We start from the raw sequence: 23,109 nt of genomic DNA on the forward strand, positions 1-23,109 counted from the left end.
TATGGTCGCTGGCCCCAAAGTGCTCCCCCACTGACACCTCAGTCACCTGCCCTGCCTTATTTCCCAAGAGTAGATCAAGTTTTGCACCTTCTCTAGTAGGTGTATCCACATATTGAATCAGAAAATTGCCTTGTACACACTTAACAAATTCATCTCCATCTAAACCCTTAACACTATGGCAGTCCCAGTCTATGTTTGGAAAGTTAAAATCCCTGGCCATAACCACCCTATTATTCTTACAGATAGCTGAGATCTCCTTACAAGTTTGTTTCTCAATTTCCTTCTGACTATTAGGGGGTCTATAATACAATCCCAATAAGGTGATCATCCCTTTCATATTTCTCAGTTCCATCCAAAGAACGTCTCTGGATGTATTTCTGGGAATATCCTCCCTCAGCACAGCTGTAATGCTATCCCTTATCAAAAATGCCACTCTCCCTCCTCCCTTGCCTCTCTTTCTATCCTTCCTGTAACATTTGTATCCTGGAACATTAAGCTGCCAGTCCTGCCCATCCCTGAGCCATGTTTCTGTAATTGCTATGATATCCCAGTCCCATGTTCTTAACCATGCTCTGAGTTCATCTGCCTTTCATATTAGACCCCTTGCATTGAAATAAATGCAGTTTAATTTATTAGTCCTATCTTGTCCCTGCCTGCTCTGACTGTTTGACTCTCTTCTGTTCTCAACTGTACCAGTCTCAGATTGATCTCTTTCCTCACTATCTCCCTGGGTCCGCCCCACCCTACTCGTTTAAATCCTCCCCAGCAACTCTAGCAAATCTCCCTGCCAGTATATTAGTCACCATCCAATTTAGGTGCAGTGATGAAAGGTCTTAACTGCATCTGAGCTTGTGGACCATAAGGCATAAGAGCAGAAGTAGGCCAATCAGCCCATTGAGTCTACTCTACCATTTAATGAATTCATAACTGATCTGATAATCCTCAACTCCACTCTCCTGCCTTATCCCCATAGCCCATAATTCCCTTATTGATTGAAAATCTGAATTCCTCAGCCTTGAATATACTTAATGCCCCAGCCTTGAAAGCCCTCTTTGGTAAAGAATTGCATTATATAGAATTGTTGTAAGTGTAACACTTGGGATTTTGGGGAAGTTAGTTTGAATTATTAATTAGCTTACAGTGGTTTGGTTTTTCTCATCAGTAAGAGGAACTTTATCTTGCCAACAGGAAGCACATATCATTGGTTAACAAAGAGTCTTGTTAATTTTCCAAGTGGCAAGTTATTTATATGTGTGCCGTCTGACTTTTTAAAGGTACATTTGAGGATGATTTGTATGGCAGGTTTCAGATTGCTGGATGTGTTTTCTAGGGAGAAAAGTGGAGCACAGTGGAATGGATGTGGTGAGATGTGGATTACATATTTTCCAGTCAACCTGTTTAGAGATGTTATTACACAACCCTGGAGCAGGTGAGGCTTGAACCCAGGCCTCCTGACTCAGAGATAGGATCATTATCACTAGACGACAAGAACCCTCTCACATATGTGATATGTTGAGGTGGTATTCGAGGAGGTGGAACACCACGAGATAAAATCTTCAGGAATCACTCCTTGCTAGGCCAGCTAAGGAGTTTGAGTACAATGGCTGGGCAAGTGGAGGAGTTCTGCTTCAAGCCAGCTTGACGGTAGTCTGTGACATACTCTGGCAAAGTGGGGTCTCTGGATGAAACTGCTAGTGGAATCCTTCCTATCAGGGTCCATTTTCATCCGGTCTGCTACTTTAGTGGGAACAAGGAGCTTGTGAGTGAGCTCTGGGGTTCAAACCTTGGCAATGGGAGGCAACCACCATTGGTTGTTTGGTGGTGAAATAGGCTTTGAAGGAAACCCCCACCAATAGAAGATGAGATATCAGGGTGATAAAAAGTCCAAATTATCCTGAGAGAGTGAGCTTTTTTTTATAGTATTCAGTAACATTTTATGAGAATCTTAGATAGTTATTTCCTACACTTTAGAACCCAAAGGCCACAGGAGCCTTAGCCGTGACAAAGCATATGTGGAAGGCAGGAACAGCTATAACATTTCAGACTTTATTACATCTTTATCAATCTTCCACTGTTTCCTGCCTGCTGTTGACTGGACTAGACTATCTTAGTGTATTGCACCTGGAAACCTCTGAACTACATGCATCTTGGGAATAAAGCGTTGTTGAAGTCACCAAAGGAACACTTTTGGGAATTAGCAAGCTATCATTAAAGAAAAGTACTATGAGCTGATCACTTTGGTGAGAAATAACTAGGTATAATATTGCTTACCATGGAGTATCCATACCAGTTATTATACATTTGTTCACAGTGTGCTTTACAGTGTGGATGCACTCTCATTTTCAGTTTCTCAGTAAAGATTGCTTATCTCCATCCCAGGTTCAGTTTACCCACTGCTAAAACCATCACTTATGTTTTGTTAATTCCAGACCCAATTATGCTAATACTTTCCTGGCTGCCTTATTGACATTCATGAAATCTTGAATGCACTCAAAACTCTTTGTTGCTCCTGTTCTAAGTCACAACGTGTCCCTTTTTCTTATCACCCGTGTTCTCGAGCTAACACTGGCTCCTAAACCAGCTGCTCTACAAATTAGGAATTCCATGTTCTCTGGCTAACACTGGCTTCAAAACCAGCTACTGTATAAATTAGAAGTTCTCAACCTTAATTCCAAGTTTACCCATGGTCTTGCCACTCTTTATCTCTGCAATTTACTCCTAAGCCAGAACCCTACGAAATATATGCTCCTCCAATTCTTGGCCCTTGCACACTCCTGATTTCAATTTCTCTATCATTGTTTTGGATCTTTTCTGTTGCCCAGGCCACAGAATCTGGAATTTCCTTCCTAAATCTCTCCACTTGTCTCTCCTTCTTAGATGCTCCTTAAACCATATCTATTTGTCCAAGCTTTTGGTCTTAATACCTCTTTATGATGCTCAGTCGTAAATTTCAGTATGAAAATGTACAGTGCCGAGCCTTGAGGCATCATTTCTGTTGTAATAAAGATGTTTTATGTAAAGTTGTTTTACCAGGTGAAAGAATCTTTAAAAAAAAATCAAAACCACATAATTTTCCTTTTCATAATTTTATTAGTATTATCATGTGATGAATGAAAGAAGGTATTCTTGCAGGATCTCTTTCACTTAATCAATATATACAGATTTAGTTAAAATCAAAATTGGCTACTTGCAAAGTTCTTACTGTGGATTGGAGTTCATTCGTATCATTTCGAACTGATGCAGACAGAAGTATTATTGTGGTGTGTTTTAAATGATCTTGGTTCATATGTCATTCATGTGGAAACTTTATTGACAATACATGTCAGTAAGGTCAAAAGAATTAAAATCTGCCTTCTTTAAAAAAATTGCAAATCATGAACTAAAATTTTACAACTTTACTTCCTCAAGGTTAATCCACATGACACGTAGCCCAATGAATGTATTAAAATGCGAAATTAAGAGGCACTCTAACCATCATCACACAGCATTTTTTGAAAAACAACTTTGTATATGAATAGATACAGCTTTGCTTTACAGAATTGTATCAAAATATATCAGGATTTTAAACATACAATGAAGTACCGGTGAAGTTAAATGCCGCTGTAGTGTCACCTTTCCCAGGAGTTTGGTTAATGCAGATATTTGACAGGCTTTGCAAGTCGTGATATTGTTTATGAGAGGGAGAAATAGCTAGACTTTCTCCTCCTGAAAGAAAAACAGCGAAGAGTGAGTTTAAGCGTTTGGTATAGTGCATTCTGATGCTCAGTTGTCCCTCAATGTTCTAGTGTTCTTGTTCTCCAAATCAGAAAGATCTGCGTTCAAGCCTGATTTTGGAGACTTACTCAGAGAACCTAGGTCCCAATGTAATACTGAGGGAATGCCACACTTTTCAAGATTCCATCTTTTGAATGAGACGTTAAACCAATTTATTGCCTCATCTGTCAGGTGGGTATAAAATATCCCATTTTCACTATTTCTAAGCAGAGTTGGGCAGATCTCCATGGTTTCTCAGCCAATATAAATAAAAGATTATCCAATTATTATTACATTGCTGAGTGGGACTTTCTTGTGTAAAATGGATTCTACATTTCCTAAATTGTAACACTTCAACACTTCATGTGGGCGGCACGGTGGCACAGTGGTTAGCACTGCTGCCTCACAGCGCCAGAGACCCGGGTTCAATTCCCGAATCAGGTGACTGACTGTGTGGAGTTTGCACGTTCTCCCCGTGTCTGCGTGGGTTTCCTCCGGGTGCTCCGGTTTCCTCCCACAGTCCAAAGATGTGCAGGTCAGGTGAATTGGCCATGCTAAATTGCCCGTAGTGTTAGGTAATAAGGGGTAAATGTAGGGGTATGGGTGGGTTGCGCTTCGGCGGGTCGGTGTGGACTTGTTGGGCCGAAGGGCCTGTTTCCACACTGTAAGTAATCTAATCTAATCTAATCTAAAAATAGTTTACTGAATGTGAACCAACTGATGAGTGTGCATTATATTCAAATAGTCTAGTTTGAATTATTTTGCATATTGTTTCAGAGCTGGATAACCTTTTTTTTATCAAGTCATGGATTGTGGGTGTCACTGGCAAGGCCAGTATTTAATATCCCTCCTTAATTCCCTCAAGAAGACAGTGCTAAACCATCTTCTTGAACCCCTATAGTGCATCTTGCTGGTTGCTGTGCTGTTTGAAAGGAAGGCCAGGATTTTGATGCAGTGATGCTGAAGGAACAGCAATATATTTTCCAGTCAGGATGCAGAAATGTAGTAGGATGGAAAACTACAGGTCACAATATCCCCATACTTCAGCTAAAAATTGTCCTTTGTAAAGGACACAGGTTAGAAGACGCTGTCGAAGGAGCTTTCATGAAATACTGCAGTGCTTCTTGTAGATGGTCCACACTGCTGTCACTGTACTCCAGTGAGGGAGGGATTGAATATTGAAGGTGGTGGGTGAGGTGTCGATCAAATAGGCTGCTTTGTCTTGGAAGACATGGGACCTTGTGTGTGTTGAAACTGCACTCAGGCAGGCAAGTAAAGAATGCTGCATCATCTTCTTGATTTTAGCCTTAATGTAGATGCTTTGAAGAGTCAGGATGTGAGTTACTCATTACATAATTCACAGGTTTTGACTTTTTCTTGTAGCTATCTATTGGTTCAGTTAGGATTATGGTCAACTAAACTTTGAGTATGCTGCTAATCTTCTCAGAATTCAACCTAGCACTGTCAGGAGTACTTTTGCAATTGTTTTCACAATTTCACCATATTGGGTGGGGTAGTGCGGAGCAGGAGAACATTCCAGAGCTGTGTGTGTCATTGTTGTGTGTCACATTTTCTACTGCTTAACAAAACATATGATCTGCACCACCCTCACCACCTTGAAACTGGAGAAGCTTGTTATGATAGAAATAGTCATAAGCTTAAAAAAAACAACACGCAATGATTAAACAAATAAGTAATTGTATGGAAGTGCGGTCTATTTAAAATATTCCTTAATATCTATTCAATGCAAACTGATAAGAACAGCATTCAGGTGGGTCCAGTTTAAACAAAAAATACCTTTCTTTTGAGATAGCAAGTTGGAATGCTGCAAACAGTGATTTTTTTTGAGGTGGTGGAGTGCCAAAGAAAGAACACGTCACCACAACATCTAGAATAAAGCAGAAAAAGCAATGGTTGCAAAGCAGGGTGTTTACCGCTGAACAGAACGGGAGAAAAACAAAAGACTCAGAGTGTTTATTCAAGCATGAAGTATTCACATTACATGGCAACAATAGTGACACTGTCAAGGGCTATAAGGTTACTGCACTCAGAAGCCTTAAAGGGGCCATATTCCTTTAATTGTTGCAATGAAGCAATTGGCAACATTTGTCAACAAACGATGGTCAATATTGATAAGCAACATTCATCCATGACGCGCACTTAAGCATTTTAGGTTAGTAAAGCCTAATTAGTCTCAGTTGATGTTTACAGTTTCTGCCCCATCTTCTGGGAAGATGTTTGGGCTTTTCTGGACAGGAGGGGAAAATGCGGGATGACCCTGACAGCTAGAGATAAGACCATAGTTATTGAAAGTTCTAAGAGCCAGGGCAGCAGGACTGAGCTGAATGAAAAATGAGGCTTTTCTGTGTGTGCAGCTTCATTTTGGACTGCGAGGACGAGAATTTTCTTCATTTGTAGAGTTGTGAATCTTTAGCATTGTCTACCCCAGAGACATACGTACGTATGGGCATTAAGTATTTTCAAAGCTCATATTAAGAGACAATTGAACAGTAATAGAATCAGGGAATTTTGGGATGGGCAAGGAGAGTGGCATTAAGATAGGAGATGAGCCATGAGACCTGAATGAAGGAACAAACACAAAGTTAATTCATGATGTTCTTACATTCCCTTGGAGAGAAGGTCACAAGTAGAACTGTCTGATGAGAGGCATTGGGAGCAAGGAATGACTAGCATTTCCATAGCACCTTTCACAACTTCAGCTTGTTGTAAACACTTCATAGTCAAGAGAATAATTGTCTGAAATGTATTTGTTGTAAGGTAGGAAATGGAATAACCAACATATGCACGGCAAATGGCTACAAATAGCAATGTGAAAACGTATGTCTTGTGATTTTAACTGAAAGATAAATATTAGCTAGGACACTGGGGAGAACATTCCAATGAGGAAAATTCAGTAATTGAAAATTTGGCTGTAATATTGGTAGGAGGGTGGGCATCAAGTCTCTGAGGCATTGGGACTGAAGTCCAGGTTCTGGGGCAAGTGGGACCTTTATAAGATGGACCATAGAATCTTGGTGGGACAGGGACTAATAGCCCCACAGGGAGATTAGTTAATGCTGTGAAGCTGAGATTGGCAGGATGATAGGAATTGAAGAGTGAACTCAGACTTAAGGGAGTTGAAGAGTGTGGCACTGGAAGAGCACAGCTGGTCAGGCAGCATCCGAGGAGCAGGAGAATCAACATTTCAGGCATTCCTGATGAAAGGTTTATGCCTCGGATGCTGCCTAACAGGCTGTGCTTTTCTGGAGCCACACTCTTTGACTCTGATCTCCAGCACCATTTTTTTCTCAGACTTAAGGGAGGAAAGGCAAGTAAAAGAAAGTAGAATCATAGTATGTAGGAGTAGAAGATAGCCAAAGCAAGCAAGCATCAAATGAGATCAAAATAGAGAACAATGGTGATAAGGCTGAAAGAAAGCATATAGAACTCACAAAGAGATGTTTTTGTTGGCTTGAATGAACAAATGGGTGTAAATAGTAAACCAATAGATGATTTAATTGCCATTACAGAGACATAGCTACAGGATGACCAAGATTGGAACTAAAATACATTTAGGATGGATAGACAAAAAGAAAACAGAGATGGGGTTGCACTGCTAATAAATAAGTAAGAGAGGATCAAATGATCAGGATGTAGAATCAGTTTGTATTAATAAACAGCAAAGGGAAGCAACATTAGTGGGAATTCTTTATACAATATCAAACTGTAGTATTAATGTTGGAAATGCTATTATTAAAGAAATTAGGGTATTATAGCAGTAATGGGCAAATTCAATTTACATATAGAGTGGGTTAGCCACTTTAGCACTAATGTTATGAAGAATAAACCTCAAGAATATATATAAGATACGTTTCTGGAAAAGTATATTCAAGAGTCAACTAAAGATCAGACCTTCTTGAATTGGTGTTATGTAATGAAAACGGCTCATTAAAAATCATTCTGTACAATAGCCTTTGGGAAATTGTGACCATGCTATGATAGAATTCTGCACAAAATTTGAATATGACATAATTAATTTTTGAAATTAAATCTGAACAGAGGAAATTATGAGAGAATGAGGAACATGTTTGATTGGGTAGATTAGGCAAATGAACCAAAACTTTTGATGGTATACAGGCAATGTTTAGTATTTGAAGAAATCTGAAAATGTCTACAACAGAGATACATTTCTCTAAGGCCGACTGATGTCCAGAGGGAAAGGTGAATGAGCAATAGTTAATGAAATAAATTAAAGAGGTGGGATGCTCTTCGGAAGGTCGGTGTGGATTTGATGGGCTGAATGATCTGCTTCCACACTGTAGGGATTCTATGATTCTAATCTATGATTCTATTTCATTAGATCAAAGGAATTGGCTTATTAGAGTGCCAGAAACAGTGGTAATTCTAATGATTAGAAGCAAATTTAAAGGAATTTGAGTACAAATGTAAAGGTATTTTGCTGCAGTTGTATAGTCTTGAGATCTCACTTCTGATATTGTGTACAGTTTGATCTCCTTAGCTAAGGAAGTATATTCTTGCCATAGAGGGAATGCAATGGAAGTTCACCACATTAATCCCTCTATTCTATTGCTAATTAGAAAACTATCAATTGCCCCCATAAACATACTCAAAGACTGAGCTCTCTGGTAGAGAATTTCAAAGTTCACAACCCTCTGAACCAAAAAAACTAACCTCAGAATTAAGTGGCAATTCCCCCCAATTTCTAAATTACACTTTCTAATCGTGGGAACACTATCTACCCCTTTACATATTCAGTTTCAATGAGATCACCTCTCCTTTTTCAACATCCTAGAGAATGCAGATGCAGCTTGCCTCTCTTCATAGGACACCCCCAGGAACAATCTGGTAAACCTTCGTTGTACTTCTCTATGCACTAACATCTTTCCTGAGGTAAGGGGAGAAAACGGCACACACTACTTCAGATGCATTCTATCCAAGTTCCTGTACAATTGATGCAAGATTTCACTACTCCTGTACTCAAATCCTCTTGCAATAAAGCCTAACAGTTCAGTAACCTTCCTAATATCCTACAGCAACTGTATATTAGCCTTCAATGATACCGGTGATAACAGCATATGGAGATACTGCATGAAAGTTGAAGAGATGAATAGCCATGATCTAGGATTGATGAGGGCAGAGTGGTGGACGTGATCTATTTGGAATTTAGTAAGGCGCTCAACAAGGCTCCCCGTAGGAGACTGGTTAGCAAGGTTAGATCTCATGGAATGCAGGGGGAACTAGCTATTTGGATACAGAACTGGTAGAAGACAGAGGGTAGTGGTAGGGGATTGCTTTTCAGACTGGAGGCCTGTGACCTGTGTAATGCCACAGGGATTGTGTTGGGTCCACTACTTTTCATCATTTATATAAATGATTTGGATGTGAATGTAGAAGGTATAGTTAGTAAGTTTGCAGATGACACCAAAATTGGAAGTGTAGTGGACAGCAAAGAAGATTACCTCAGAGTACAATGGGATCTTGATCAGAAGGGCCAATGGGCTGAGGAGTGGCAGATTGAGTTTAATTTAGATAAATGCGAGGTGTTCCATTTTGGAAAGGCAAATCAGGGTATATTAGATTCCCTACAGTGTGGAAACAGGCTGTTCAGCTCAACCACTCCACACTGACCCTCCAAAGAGTAACCCACCCAGACCCATTTCCCTCTGACGAATGCACCTAACACTATGGGCCATTTAGCATGGCCAGTTCACCTGACCCGCACATCTTTGGACTGTGGGAGGAAAATGGAGTACATGGAGGAAGCCCACGCAGACACGGGGAGAATGTGTAAACTCCACACAGACAGTCATCCAAGGCTGGAATTGAACATAGGACCCTGGTGCTGTGAGGCAGCAGTGCTAACTACTGAGCCACCGTGCCGCCTTATACACTTAATAGTAAGGTCCTAGGGAGTGTTGTGAACAAAGAGACCTTGGAGTACAGGTTCATAGTTCCTTAAAAGTAGAGTTGTAGGTAGATAGGAGAATAAAGAAGGCGTTTGGTCAGAGTATTTGAGTACGGGAATTGGGAGCTCATGTTATGGCTGTACAGGACGTAGGTTAGGCCAATTTTGGAATATTACATGCAATTCTGGTCTCCTTTTTATCGGAAGGATGTTGTGAAACTTGAAAGGATTCAGAAAAGATTTCCAAGGATGTTGCCAGGGTTGGAGGATTTGAGCTATAGGGTGAGGCTGAATAGGCTGGGGCTGTTTTCCCTTAAACGCCGGAGACTGAGGGGGTGACCTGACAGAAGTTTATAAAATCATAAGAGGCATGGATAGGGAAAATAAAGTCTTTTCCCTGGGGTGGGGGAAGCCAAGAACTAGAGGACATAGATTTGGAGTGAGGGGGAAGATATAAAAGGGACCTAAGGGGTAACCTTTTCACACAGACGGTGGTTTGTGTATGGAATAAGCTGCCAGAGGAAGTGGTGGAAGCTGGTACAATTGCATTTAAAAGGCATCTGGATGGGTATATGAATAGCAAGGGTTTAGAGGGATATGGGCCAAGTGCTAGCAAATGGGATTAAATTAGATTAAAATATCTGGTTGGCATGGATGAGTTAGACTGAAGGGTCTGTGTCTGTGCTGTACATCTCTATGACTCTAATATCAGGGTGGGCTTGATGGGCTGAATGGCCTCCTCATTTTCTTATATTTCAAATTGGAAGACAACCTATCTGGCACCTCACTCTTGATAGATATAGGACACAGGTAGATATGTAGGGGATATATAAGACTTGTAAAGAAAAAAAGATAATTTGACTTATTTGTAGGAGTTTAATGTGATACAGTTATAATCTCATTCTTGAGTGAAATTTCAAAGCTTACCTTTTTTAAATAAGAACCTGAATGGTTATGAAGAAGGTAATGGACTCACCTGGAGCAGTCGTTGCCACTCCAATTAGGTAGGCAGTGACATCGATTAGGTCGAATGCATTTACCGCCATTTAAACATGGAGACTGGCACACAGCTAATTAAGAGACAGAAATGATACCCGTTAACCTAGACTAACAAATCATTGGACAATTCACATGCTAGATCTGTTTAAGGTCCATGATACAATCCCATTAAGACATCCCACATAAACAAGAAATTTATATTGCCTAGGTGTTTTATAATCAATCTGTTCACAGTTGTTATTACTGGATCTGGAGCAGGTGGACTTGAACCTGGGTATTCTGGCTCAATTTATGCTGTTTAATCTGGGATATCTTACTGGCAGTATATGTGAATGAATAACTCTTCTGACTTGACCAGAATTAATCTTCATCAAATAGAGTCCATAAGTTAAACTCATAGTTTTCTAAAAACTACCTGGCCCAAAAACAAGATAAAGCAACTTAAGACTATCAAGGAGACTTTGAATAAGTGGTGGATTTCAGTATAGATAAAGATGATAGAGGACACAGCTTTCTTGCCACCACTTAGTTGACCTGAAGTGGGATTTGAACCTGGAGCTTCTAGTTAAAGATGCAAATACACTATCCATTGCACCAGGAAACATCCCATATTTAAGGGAGGGCTTCAAAACTACAGGTAGTTATCCTATAATGCCGTAGTTGCATTCCAGTGAAACTTTGTTTTACAGAAAATTGCTTACTATAAATAACAGGGCCTAAAGGAAAAGTATGGTTAAGGGCAGACTAGCAAACAATATTACTCACGATTGCTTAAAAATCACCCAGAAGTCTAAAGCAAAGTATAGCATAGCCTGAATGAAGGTTGAAATCATATTTATTAACAAAACAAAAGTTAATTTAACACAGTTGCTGGTATCTGTACAGTACCTGTCACAGAAAGCTGCTCTGTCGACTGCTGACATCGGTGCATGCGCAGTACAGCACAAAGATTGGTGTTGACATTACACATACGCAGAATGGCACAGACACTTGGGGGCACAGATCTTAGCACATGTGCAGAACGGCGCAGACATCGGAGCATGCGTAGAATGTTGCTGAGATTTTGGCGCAAGCCCCACTGGAATCATGCTATCTCGAAAACACCGTTCCCTAATTCCTCAGCAATGTTATAGTCAAATTACGCTGCTGAAATGTGTGTTATCGCAGAACTACCTGTACAAAAGGATCGGAAGGTCCACCGGAGAAATTATTTTCACTGGCAGAAAGCCAGACTTAAAGTCATTGACAAAAAAGCCAAAGGGAAGATTAAGAGAAATAGTGTTGTGGTGTCCTGAATTGACTGTTCTGGTTTGGTTGTGAATCAGAATCAGAAGTAACTTTCAAACAGCAATTGGATAACTACTTAAAAAGGAACAAAATGTATAGGGCTACAGGGAAATAACTGGAATTGGGAGGTGGGAATGAAATGAATAAGTTTATTGAAGGACTAACATGGGCCAATAGATCAAATAGCCTGCTTTTGAAATGTGACATTCATGTCTGACACCAATGTCATGCAACACATTCATTAGAACCAGATGGAAGCTGCCTTACCACGCTGACATCGTGAGCCTGTCCACCCTGTTGGGCAATCACATTTATATGGTGCTAAACAGAGGCCCCCATTCAAACAGGGTAGAATGCAGATTGCTGGAATAAAGAGAATAAAGATGCATGTTATATTTAAAAAAACACAAAACATCACCACCATACAGTGAGTATTTTGTCATGAAATTTGTGAGTTTCATTATTTCAGGCTTTTGCTGCCAAACCAGCAGTGAGTGGATCAAGATATCATGGTTAGTGCAAATGGAATATTTTCAGATTTACAGCACTGCTTCCAGAACTCAGTGCCAAACAAAGTCTACATGAATACTGCCTTCCTCAGGAATGTATGTTTAGCTTGGATATAAAAGTAATTTGACATTGAGACATGATTCTTTGATGCTGTTTTCTGTACTTTGCTTGGAATGAACAGAGTTCACTGACTTAAAAAAGAACCATGAAAATACAAAGTTACAAAATTGATCCAACTGATTGGCTCCTCAGGCCTGTTCCACACACCCATGCCTGCAACCTTTCTGTCTATAACATTTGTTACCCATAACTATTTGGCTTGCTAGGCCAGTCAAGAGTCAACTACATTGCTGTGGAAATGGAGTCATGTACAGACCAGAATTGGTAACGACTGGAATTTCATTGTCAGATTATTTTAAAAAACACAAATCAACAATAATTGTCGTTGTGGTCATCATTATTGAAATTCCATATTTCAGATTAATTAATTGAATTTAAATTCCACCACGTACATTTGAATTTAACCTACGCCCCAAAAGCACTAGTTGCGGCTACCAGATTACTAATCTTTGTTATTGTCGTTATAATACATTTACACAGCTTCTGCTCTCTTTCATTTCAACAAGTTATTAAAAATGGATTACTCACCATATGGTAAAGTTCTTCCAACATTTTAATACAACAGATTAGATAATTATGAATCACAGTGACAATAATTTGGTAATCTTGCTTAAAGGGCTAACAAAAGAAACCTTTTGCAAAATTATAGCACTTCAACTATGACTTTGGCTTCATTAGCTTCAGCTATTACGGCTTGCTGTGAGGATAAGTGATTATGGGTTTTTGACAGCAAAAATTGTTCCTTGTTTTCAAGGTATCACTTGCTTTGGCAACAGTAGTGTCCCAGCCCTGAGGATAAAACAAGGATGGGTTGGCAATGTACTGAATTCAGATTTCAGTTCCTTTTTCAAATTCATTCTCATCTCTCACAATTATCTGTAATTGTCTCTATTCCTACAAACCAGGATATGAGCCAAGTTCTGGCAAATGGGACTGTATTAGTATAGGACATCTGGTTGGCATGAACGAGTTGATTGAAGGGTCTGTTTCCATGCTGTCCATCTCTATGACCCCAAGCCTCGGAGATCTCTGTACTTCCTTAATTCTGGATTCCTGCATACACTCTTTGGTGGCTGCATGATATGCATTCAACTGCCTAAATCAGAATTTCCCCTTAAACCTTGCTGTTGAAGTAAAGTTCTTGGATGCTGTTTTCTGTAGCTTGCTTGGAATGGACAGGCTGCTTACTTAAGAAAGAACCATGCGGGTATTAAGTTAGAAAATTGATAGGTTAGATGAAACTGACTGGCTCCTCAGGTCTGTCCAATACATTCATAACAATTAGAGTGATCATGGCTAAATATCTACACCTCTTCTGTCCCTAACGTTTGTTACTCATAACTAATTATTGTTGAACTAAATGGCTTGCTATGCCAGTCAAGAGTCTTTAAGATGCACCCTAAAATTATTTCTTTGACCAAGATATTGGCTACCTGCCCTAATATATGGTTTAGTCTCAGAATATTCCCATTATGCATTTTGGTACGGTTATCCAAATTTAAGGTGCTTTTACACGGATTGTACACGGATCTCATTTTCTCCCAATAATCAGTGAAAAAATTGCAGAATAGGGCTTTAGCAGAATTTTAATGAGGTCAGCATTACGGGAGTCAGGAAAACATTAACTATTTTATTTTATTAGACATTGTATTGGGCATGACTTCATTGTAGCCAAAATCTATTTAGTACTACTGAATTGGAGTTTACCTCAAAAGTTGTTTTTTAAAAGAATATTCAAGTGTTGCTCTTCCAGCTCTTTGGTCAGTTTTATGTTATCTATGGCTATTTTGGTAGCACTTCCCCTCTTAGTGAGATAACTGTGGATTAAAGTTCAAGCGATTTGAGCATCCAGTCTCATAAACATTCCAGTGAATTATCAAGGGAATGCTGCACTGGCAGTTGCATTTCTTCTGGATGAATTAAATAGAGCCCATACCTGCTTCCTTGGGTGAATTTTAAAGATACCAGAGCACTATTTAAAATAAAAAGCAGGGAGTTTCTCCTTGGTTTGCTGACCCAAAATTTATCCCTCAACCAACATCACTAATTGACAATCTGACTATCATATTTACTGTTTGTGGGACTTTGATCTGTGTAAATTGTCTGCTGTATTTTCTACATTTTAACATTGGCTACACTTCAGAAGTTATCATTGTTGTCTGCTATCCTTCAATTTGAGGATGTCATCTACTCAGAGCCTCGAGTTTGTGCTGTAGATTTTCAAAGGACTGTACAGCCTGATTCTTGACCTCAGATCTTGAGAAACGTGGGGCACGTTCCTCCATACAGTAGTGGTTCCAGAGTGCAGGCAGGATTTGCTTCCTTTCCTTCTCTGCTGCTGCACTGCCTCATCAGTAAGGCATGGGATGAAGATGTCGCTGGCTAGGCCAGCATTTAATGACCATCTCCAATTGTCCAGAGGGCAATTAAAAGTCAACCACATTGCCGTAGTCTAGGGTCACATGGCCAGGCCAGGTAAAGATAAGTAGACTAGATGGGATTTCAAGCCAATTAATAGTGATTACATGGTCACCATTCGTTTAATTTTAATTCCAGATTTTTTGGAAATTTAATTCAAATTTTACCATTTGTCATGGTGAGATTTGAACCCTTACCCACAGAACAATAACCTGGCATTCTGGATTAGTGGTTCAGTGACATTACCAGTACACCAGCTTGTGCAAATTGGCTATCACATAGGGCAGTTTCTAGACTGGAAAAGAGATTGTGAAGTGCTTTGGGACATCTTCCGATTGTGATGGGTGCTACATAAATGCAGCCTTTCTCTTCCTTCAAGGGGCAATGGAAGCTGACTGCTGAATTAGGAATTTAGCCATCTGGCAAACGATGCATCTTGCGCTTCCTTCTTGACCGTGAATGATGGGATGTCAGTATTTACTGCTAAAATAACTCCATGAAGGCTGGTATCCTGTTACCAAGTCACCATGTATTTACATGTGCATGTTACTTGGCACTGGTTCAGCTTCCTCAGAGCCAGCTCTCAGAGAGAACAGAACGCATGATATTTCTGTTTATCTCTATCAGCCACTGCTCTCTGATTGGACCAGATTAACAGCCCCAACTGGGAACTCATGTTTTGTAAGGTCCTCATGGCCAATCCTTGTTCCAATCACTATATTGCACCACCCCCTCCCCATTCCTCAGACATTCTTTTTCCTGTAGACTCCCTCGGCTTTTCCTGCATCGGGTCCTGTTCCTCCAACTCTACCTCAGATACTGGCGACATGTACCAGACTGTAGCCTATCTCTTTTGAATGGAATATTCTGGAAGATATTCATCTTCTTCAGACAGTAACAGCATAATGACTGTGACACTGCTGGGTCATCTTATCCTCAGAGGTTTCTTTGATGCTAGGCGGAGGAGGAGAACCTAGATGTTCTGAGGGGCCGTGTATGTTTTGCTGTTTGCCTTTTTGTGAGTTTGCAGCTTTCAGTACAGTCCATGTGCTTGTTCAGGACCAAATCTCCCACCCAAACTTTGTATGTCATGGGACCTTGCATTGACCATGCCACATCCCATGCAGGCTATTCCTGTGGTTTCTACACCAAGCACCTTCCCCGGAAGTAAACCGCCTCTGTCACTTAGAGGATTCTTGTGTCTGACGTTGGTGTTCCTGATGCAGTTTCACCCCCAACCACCAACTGCCCCCCCCCACTAAAACCAAAGGTCTGGGAGGATCAGGTCTAACATGGTGCAGAGTCTTCTCACCATTAAAACTCTGTTGGCGCTCACCCTATAATGGTGTGAGGTGTGATCCTGTAACCAAACAGGAACTGGGACTGTTGGTTATCAAGTGAAGCTGCGGGCTATTTCTTTAAGCCTCCCTTAAAAGTTTGCACTGCTCTTTCCACCTGACCATTGGACGATGGATGGTATTGAGCTGTCCTTATGTGCTAACGCCAGTTGACTTCAGGAAATATTTGAATTCCCTGCAATATTCAAATTCGTTGTCCGTTACCATCACCTCCAGGCGTCCGTGTACTGCAAAAGATGCTCCCAGCTCTTCAGTCATCATCCCTATGTCTGACAAATGAACTGTCTACATGTCCAACCACTTTAAATGGTTATCCACAATGACTAAGAACACAGAGTCCATGAAAGGACCAGCATAGTCAACATTTAACTCAGTGTAGGGTTTACCTGGCCATTCCCACAAATGTAGGGGAGCTGCTGGCAGTACTTTCTGACTTGTTCACACTCTGGGCATTGTGTCTCCAACATATTAATGTCAGCATCCAATCCTAGCCACCAGATGTAACTTCTTGTCAACATCTTCATTTTGGAAACCCTGAGAAGACTCTGGTGGAGTTCAGCCTGTATCTGATGGTGATCTTTGTTTGGACAATTACTCTTGCTCCTCATGATAATATGCCATCTCTACGGTGATTTGGTCTCACTGGGTCCAGAAAGGTTTCAGTTCTGTTGGCCCTTTTGTTTCCCCCATCACCACCAGCTGTTTTAGTTTTGCGAGGATGGGATTTTTTCATGTCCATAGTCTGATATTGTTACTGGTGACCAGAAGGGTGTCCAGAAGGTTTAAAACCAGAATGAACTTTTCTAATGGTAGGCTCCTTTCCAACTTGTAATTGTATGCACTGAGAATAAGAGGTCACTGCAGAATTTGACCTGGCGCTATGGGTGGCACTTCCCTGTACTCTTTAAGTAGCCCGATCTGGGTTTGCAACCTGTTATTATTAGACATTACATCCATAAAAGTATTGATGGAACTTTCTCACACCAATGATCACGGCCAAACCTTTCTTCTCTATCTAGGTGTATTTTCGATTGGCATTAGTCAGAGTCCAGGAAGCAGACACTATCGGTTGTTCATCTCTGCTGGGTCACCAGTGAGCCAACACTACTCCAATATCATATGGGGAGGCATATGTCAGTCCTGCAACTTGTTTGGAGGGATTGTAGTGTGCCAACACCTTAGATGATGATAGCTTCATCTTCACTTCCCTAAAAGCTATGTCTTTTCTACAAGATTATTTCCAAGGTGAAACCTTTTTCATAGCAGATGTATGGGTACCAGGATGGCAGCCAGGTTATGGATAATTTTTTTGTAATGATTCACCAACCCATGGATAGACCTAAGCTCAGTACAAACATGGGAGCTGGGGCACCTTTGATCGCTCTCACCTTATCCTTTTTTATGAGATCCACCTGGCTGACCTTGTTCCAATTGCCACAGCTACCTATCTCTATTTTTCCTTGTATGAACTAGCATGTTAGAACATTTCATAGGGCAGTTAAGTGTCAATCACAGAGGATTTCACAGTCATTAATACTGAGACTCACTAATACCAGCCTTATTGCTTGAACCAATGTGAATCTAATTTGATTTAATCTGATGTCCTCAGAGTGTTCACGTGGGCCTCTGAATTACTTAACCATTGACATTACACTGTACCACTGCCACCGTTCCAGATAACTAGACTGCCCCTTTCACATGGACCTGAAAAAATAAAGGAGCAATAGAAAAGGGGAATTTACCTTGGTGTCCCAGTTCAACAATTATCACTCAAATCAATAGCTGCTAAAAGATCATGATCCTGTTGCAGAATTTTGCTGTGCAGACACTGGTTGCCATGCTCCCTACATTACAGCAGCAAACAAACAAAGCTTCATCTGGAGTCAGAAAAAGGGCGTATCCAAATGTAAATTCCTCTTTTTGAATGTTGGGAAGAAGCTGTTATTATACGAGGGAGGCTTCCTCTTCCCAAAAGACATTATTTTAGTCAACTCCTGCAGGCACCACCATCAGATGCAGTATTTGCCTTAATGTTTAGTCAGAGTCCAGGAAGCAGACACTATCAGTTGTTCATCTCTGCTGGGTCACCAGTGAGCCAACACTACTCCAATATCATATGGGGAGGCATATGTCAGTCCTGCAACTTGTTTGGAGGGATTGTAGTGTGCCAACACCTTAGATGATGATAGCTTCATCTTCACTTCCCTAAAAGCTATGTCTTTTCTACAAGATTATTTCCAAGGTGAAACCTTTTTCATAGCAGATGTATGGGTACCAGGATGGCAGCCAGGTTATGGATAATTTTTTTGTAATGATTCACCAACCCATGGATAGACCTAAGCTCAGTACAAACATGGGAGCTGGGGCACCTTTGATCGCTCTCACCTTATCCTTTTTTATGAGATCCACCTGGCTGACCTTGTTCCAATTGCCACAGCTACCTATCTCTATTTTTCCTTGTATGAACTAGCATGTTAGAACATTTCATAGGGCAGTTAAGTGTCAATCACAGAGGATTTCACAGTCATTAATACTGAGACTCACTAATACCAGCCTTATTGCTTGAACCAATGTGAATCTAATTTGATTTAATCTGATGTCCTCAGAGTGTTCACGTGGGCCTCTGAATTACTTAACCATTGACATTACACTGTACCACTGCCACCGTTCCAGATAACTAGACTGCCCCTTTCACATGGACTTGAAAAAATAAAGGAGCAATAGAAAAGGGGAATTTACCTTGGTGTCCCAGTTCAACAATTATCACTCAAATCAATAGCTGCTAAAAGATCATGATCCTGTTGCAGAATTTTGCTGTGCAGACACTGGTTGCCATGCTCCCTACATTACAGCAGCAAACAAACAAAGCTTCATCTGGAGTCAGAAAAAGGGCGTATCCAAATGTAAATTCCTCTTTTTGAATGTTGGGAAGAAGCTGTTATTATACGAGGGAGGCTTCCTCTTCCCAAAAGACATTATTTTAGTCAACTCCTGCAGGCACCACCATCAGATGCAGTATTTGCCTTAATGTTTAGTCAGAGTCCAGGAAGCAGACACTATCAGTTGTTCATCTCTGCTGGGTCACCAGTGAGCCAACACTACTCCAATATCATATGGGGAGGCATATGTCAGTCCTGCAACTTGTTTGGAGGGATTGTAGTGTGCCAACACCTTAGATGATGATAGCTTCATCTTCACTTCCCTAAAAGCTATGTCTTTTCTACAAGATTATTTCCAAGGTGAAACCTTTTTCATAGCAGATGTATGGGTACCAGGATGGCAGCCAGGTTATGGATAATTTTTTTGTAATGATTCACCAACCCATGGATAGACCTAAGCTCAGTACAAACATGGGAGCTGGGGCACCTTTGATCGCTCTCACCTTATCCTTTTTTATGAGATCCACCTGGCTGACCTTGTTCCAATTGCCACAGCTACCTATCTCTATTTTTCCTTGTATGAACTAGCATGTTAGAACATTTCATAGGGCAGTTAAGTGTCAATCACAGAGGATTTCACAGTCATTAATACTGAGACTCACTAATACCAGCCTTATTGCTTGAACCAATGTGAATCTAATTTGATTTAATCTGATGTCCTCAGAGTGTTCACGTGGGCCTCTGAATTACTTAACCATTGACATTACACTGTACCACTGCCACCGTTCCAGATAACTAGACTGCCCCTTTCACATGGACCTGAAAAAATAAAGGAGCAATAGAAAAGGGGAATTTACCTTGGTGTCCCAGTTCAACAATTATCACTCAAATCAATAGCTGCTAAAAGATCATGATCCTGTTGCAGAATTTTGCTGTGCAGACACTGGTTGCCATGCTCCCTACATTACAGCAGCAAACAAACAAAGCTTCATCTGGAGTCAGAAAAAGGGCGTATCCAAATGTAAATTCCTCTTTTTGAATGTTGGGAAGAAGCTGTTATTATACGAGGGAGGCTTCCTCTTCCCAAAAGACATTATTTTAGTCAACTCCTGCAGGCACCACCATCAGATGCAGTATTTGCCTTAATGTTTAGTCAGAGTCCAGGAAGCAGACACTATCAGTTGTTCATCTCTGCTGGGTCACCAGTGAGCCAACACTACTCCAATATCATATGGGGAGGCATATGTCAGTCCTGCAACTTGTTTGGAGGGATTGTAGTGTGCCAACACCTTAGATGATGATAGCTTCATCTTCACTTCCCTAAAAGCTATGTCTTTTCTACAAGATTATTTCCAAGGTGAAACCTTTTTCATAGCAGATGTATGGGTACCAGGATGGCAGCCAGGTTATGGATAATTTTTTTGTAATGATTCACCAACCCATGGATAGACCTAAGCTCAGTACAAACATGGGAGCTGGGGCACCTTTGATCGCTCTCACCTTATCCTTTTTTATGAGATCCACCTGGCTGACCTTGTTCCAATTGCCACAGCTACCTATCTCTATTTTTCCTTGTATGAACTAGCATGTTAGAACATTTCATAGGGCAGTTAAGTGTCAATCACAGAGGATTTCACAGTCATTAATACTGAGACTCACTAATACCAGCCTTATTGCTTGAACCAATGTGAATCTAATTTGATTTAATCTGATGTCCTCAGAGTGTTCACGTGGGCCTCTGAATTACTTAACCATTGACATTACACTGTACCACTGCCACCGTTCCAGATAACTAGACTGCCCCTTTCACATGGACCTGAAAAAATAAAGGAGCAATAGAAAAGGGGAATTTACCTTGGTGTCCCAGTTCAACAATTATCACTCAAATCAATAGCTGCTAAAAGATCATGATCCTGTTGCAGAATTTTGCTGTGCAGACACTGGTTGCCATGCTCCCTACATTACAGCAGCAAACAAACAAAGCTTCATCTGGAGTCAGAAAAAGGGCGTATCCAAATGTAAATTCCTCTTTTTGAATGTTGGGAAGAAGCTGTTATTATACGAGGGAGGCTTCCTCTTCCCAAAAGACATTATTTTAGTCAACTCCTGCAGGCACCACCATCAGATGCAGTATTTGCCTTAATGTTTAGTCAGAGTCCAGGAAGCAGACACTATCAGTTGTTCATCTCTGCTGGGTCACCAGTGAGCCAACACTACTCCAATATCATATGGGGAGGCATATGTCAGTCCTGCAACTTGTTTGGAGGGATTGTAGTGTGCCAACACCTTAGATGATGATAGCTTCATCTTCACTTCCCTAAAAGCTATGTCTTTTCTACAAGATTATTTCCAAGGTGAAACCTTTTTCATAGCAGATGTATGGGTACCAGGATGGCAGCCAGGTTATGGATAATTTTTTTGTAATGATTCACCAACCCATGGATAGACCTAAGCTCAGTACAAACATGGGAGCTGGGGCACCTTTGATCGCTCTCACCTTATCCTTTTTTATGAGATCCACCTGGCTGACCTTGTTCCAATTGCCACAGCTACCTATCTCTATTTTTCCTTGTATGAACTAGCATGTTAGAACATTTCATAGGGCAGTTAAGTGTCAATCACAGAGGATTTCACAGTCATTAATACTGAGACTCACTAATACCAGCCTTATTGCTTGAACCAATGTGAATCTAATTTGATTTAATCTGATGTCCTCAGAGTGTTCACGTGGGCCTCTGAATTACTTAACCATTGACATTACACTGTACCACTGCCACCGTTCCAGATAACTAGACTGCCCCTTTCACATGGACTTGAAAAAATAAAGGAGCAATAGAAAAGGGGAATTTACCTTGGTGTCCCAGTTCAACAATTATCACTCAAATCAATAGCTGCTAAAAGATCATGATCCTGTTGCAGAATTTTGCTGTGCAGACACTGGTTGCCATGCTCCCTACATTACAGCAGCAAACAAACAAAGCTTCATCTGGAGTCAGAAAAAGGGCGTATCCAAATGTAAATTCCTCTTTTTGAATGTTGGGAAGAAGCTGTTATTATACGAGGGAGGCTTCCTCTTCCCAAAAGACATTATTTTAGTCAACTCCTGCAGGCACCACCATCAGATGCAGTATTTGCCTTAATGTTTAGTCAGAGTCCAGGAAGCAGACACTATCAGTTGTTCATCTCTGCTGGGTCACCAGTGAGCCAACACTACTCCAATATCATATGGGGAGGCATATGTCAGTCCTGCAACTTGTTTGGGGGGATTGTAGTGTGCCAACACCTTATTTGATGATAGCTTCATCTTCACTTCCCTAAAAGCTATGTCTTTTCTACAAGATTATTTCCAAGGTGAAACCTTTTTCATAGCAGATGTATGGGTACCAGGATGGCAGCCAGGTTATGGATAATTTTTTTGTAATGATTCACCAACCCATGGATAGACCTAAGCTCAGTACAAACATGGGAGCTGGGGCACCTTTGATCGCTCTCACCTTATCTTCCAGCAGGTGTATCCCACTCTAGTCTCCATTGAAGGAACCCCATGAAGGCTGGTATCCCATCACCAAGTCACCCTTTATTTGCATGTGCATAGTACATGACAGTGACCCAGCTAGCTCAGAGCTGGCTCTTAGAATGAGCAGAACCCCTCATTCTTGTATATATCTATCAGCCAGGACTCCCTGATTGGGGCTGTTAACCTGGTCCAATCAGGGAACTCCTTTTTTATGAGATCCACCTGGCTGACCTTGTTCCAATTGCCACAGCTACCTATCTCTATTTTTCCTTGTATGAACTAGCATGTTAGAACATTTCATAGGGCAGTTAAGTGTCAATCACAGTGGATTTCACAGTCATT

General features: G+C 40.8%; 1 protein-coding gene across 2 annotated transcripts in view; it reads right to left on the bottom strand.

The window, feature by feature from the left end:
• Nucleotides 1-3,067: 3,067 nt before the first annotated feature.
• svep1 (sushi, von Willebrand factor type A, EGF and pentraxin domain containing 1) overlaps nt 3,068-23,109 on the bottom strand; it is a 241,255-nt gene continuing 221,213 nt past the window's right edge. For both annotated transcript variants that reach the window (XM_043716221.2, XM_043716218.2), the window contains 3 exons: nt 12,233-12,328; nt 10,656-10,749; nt 3,068-3,705 (listed from right to left, as the gene is read on the bottom strand). In XM_043716221.2, coding sequence (XP_043572156.2) covers nt 3,672-3,705; nt 10,656-10,749; nt 12,233-12,328 — 224 coding nt within the window. In that variant the 3' untranslated portion in view covers nt 3,068-3,671. The remainder of the gene's footprint in view (nt 3,706-10,655; nt 10,750-12,232; nt 12,329-23,109) is intronic.

This window comes from Chiloscyllium plagiosum, unplaced genomic scaffold (assembly GCF_037043375.1).
Source record: "Chiloscyllium plagiosum isolate Xiang-an unplaced genomic scaffold, Cpla_swu_hap1 HiC_scaffold_2, whole genome shotgun sequence".
NCBI classification, from domain to species: Eukaryota; Metazoa; Chordata; class Chondrichthyes; order Orectolobiformes; family Hemiscylliidae; genus Chiloscyllium; species Chiloscyllium plagiosum.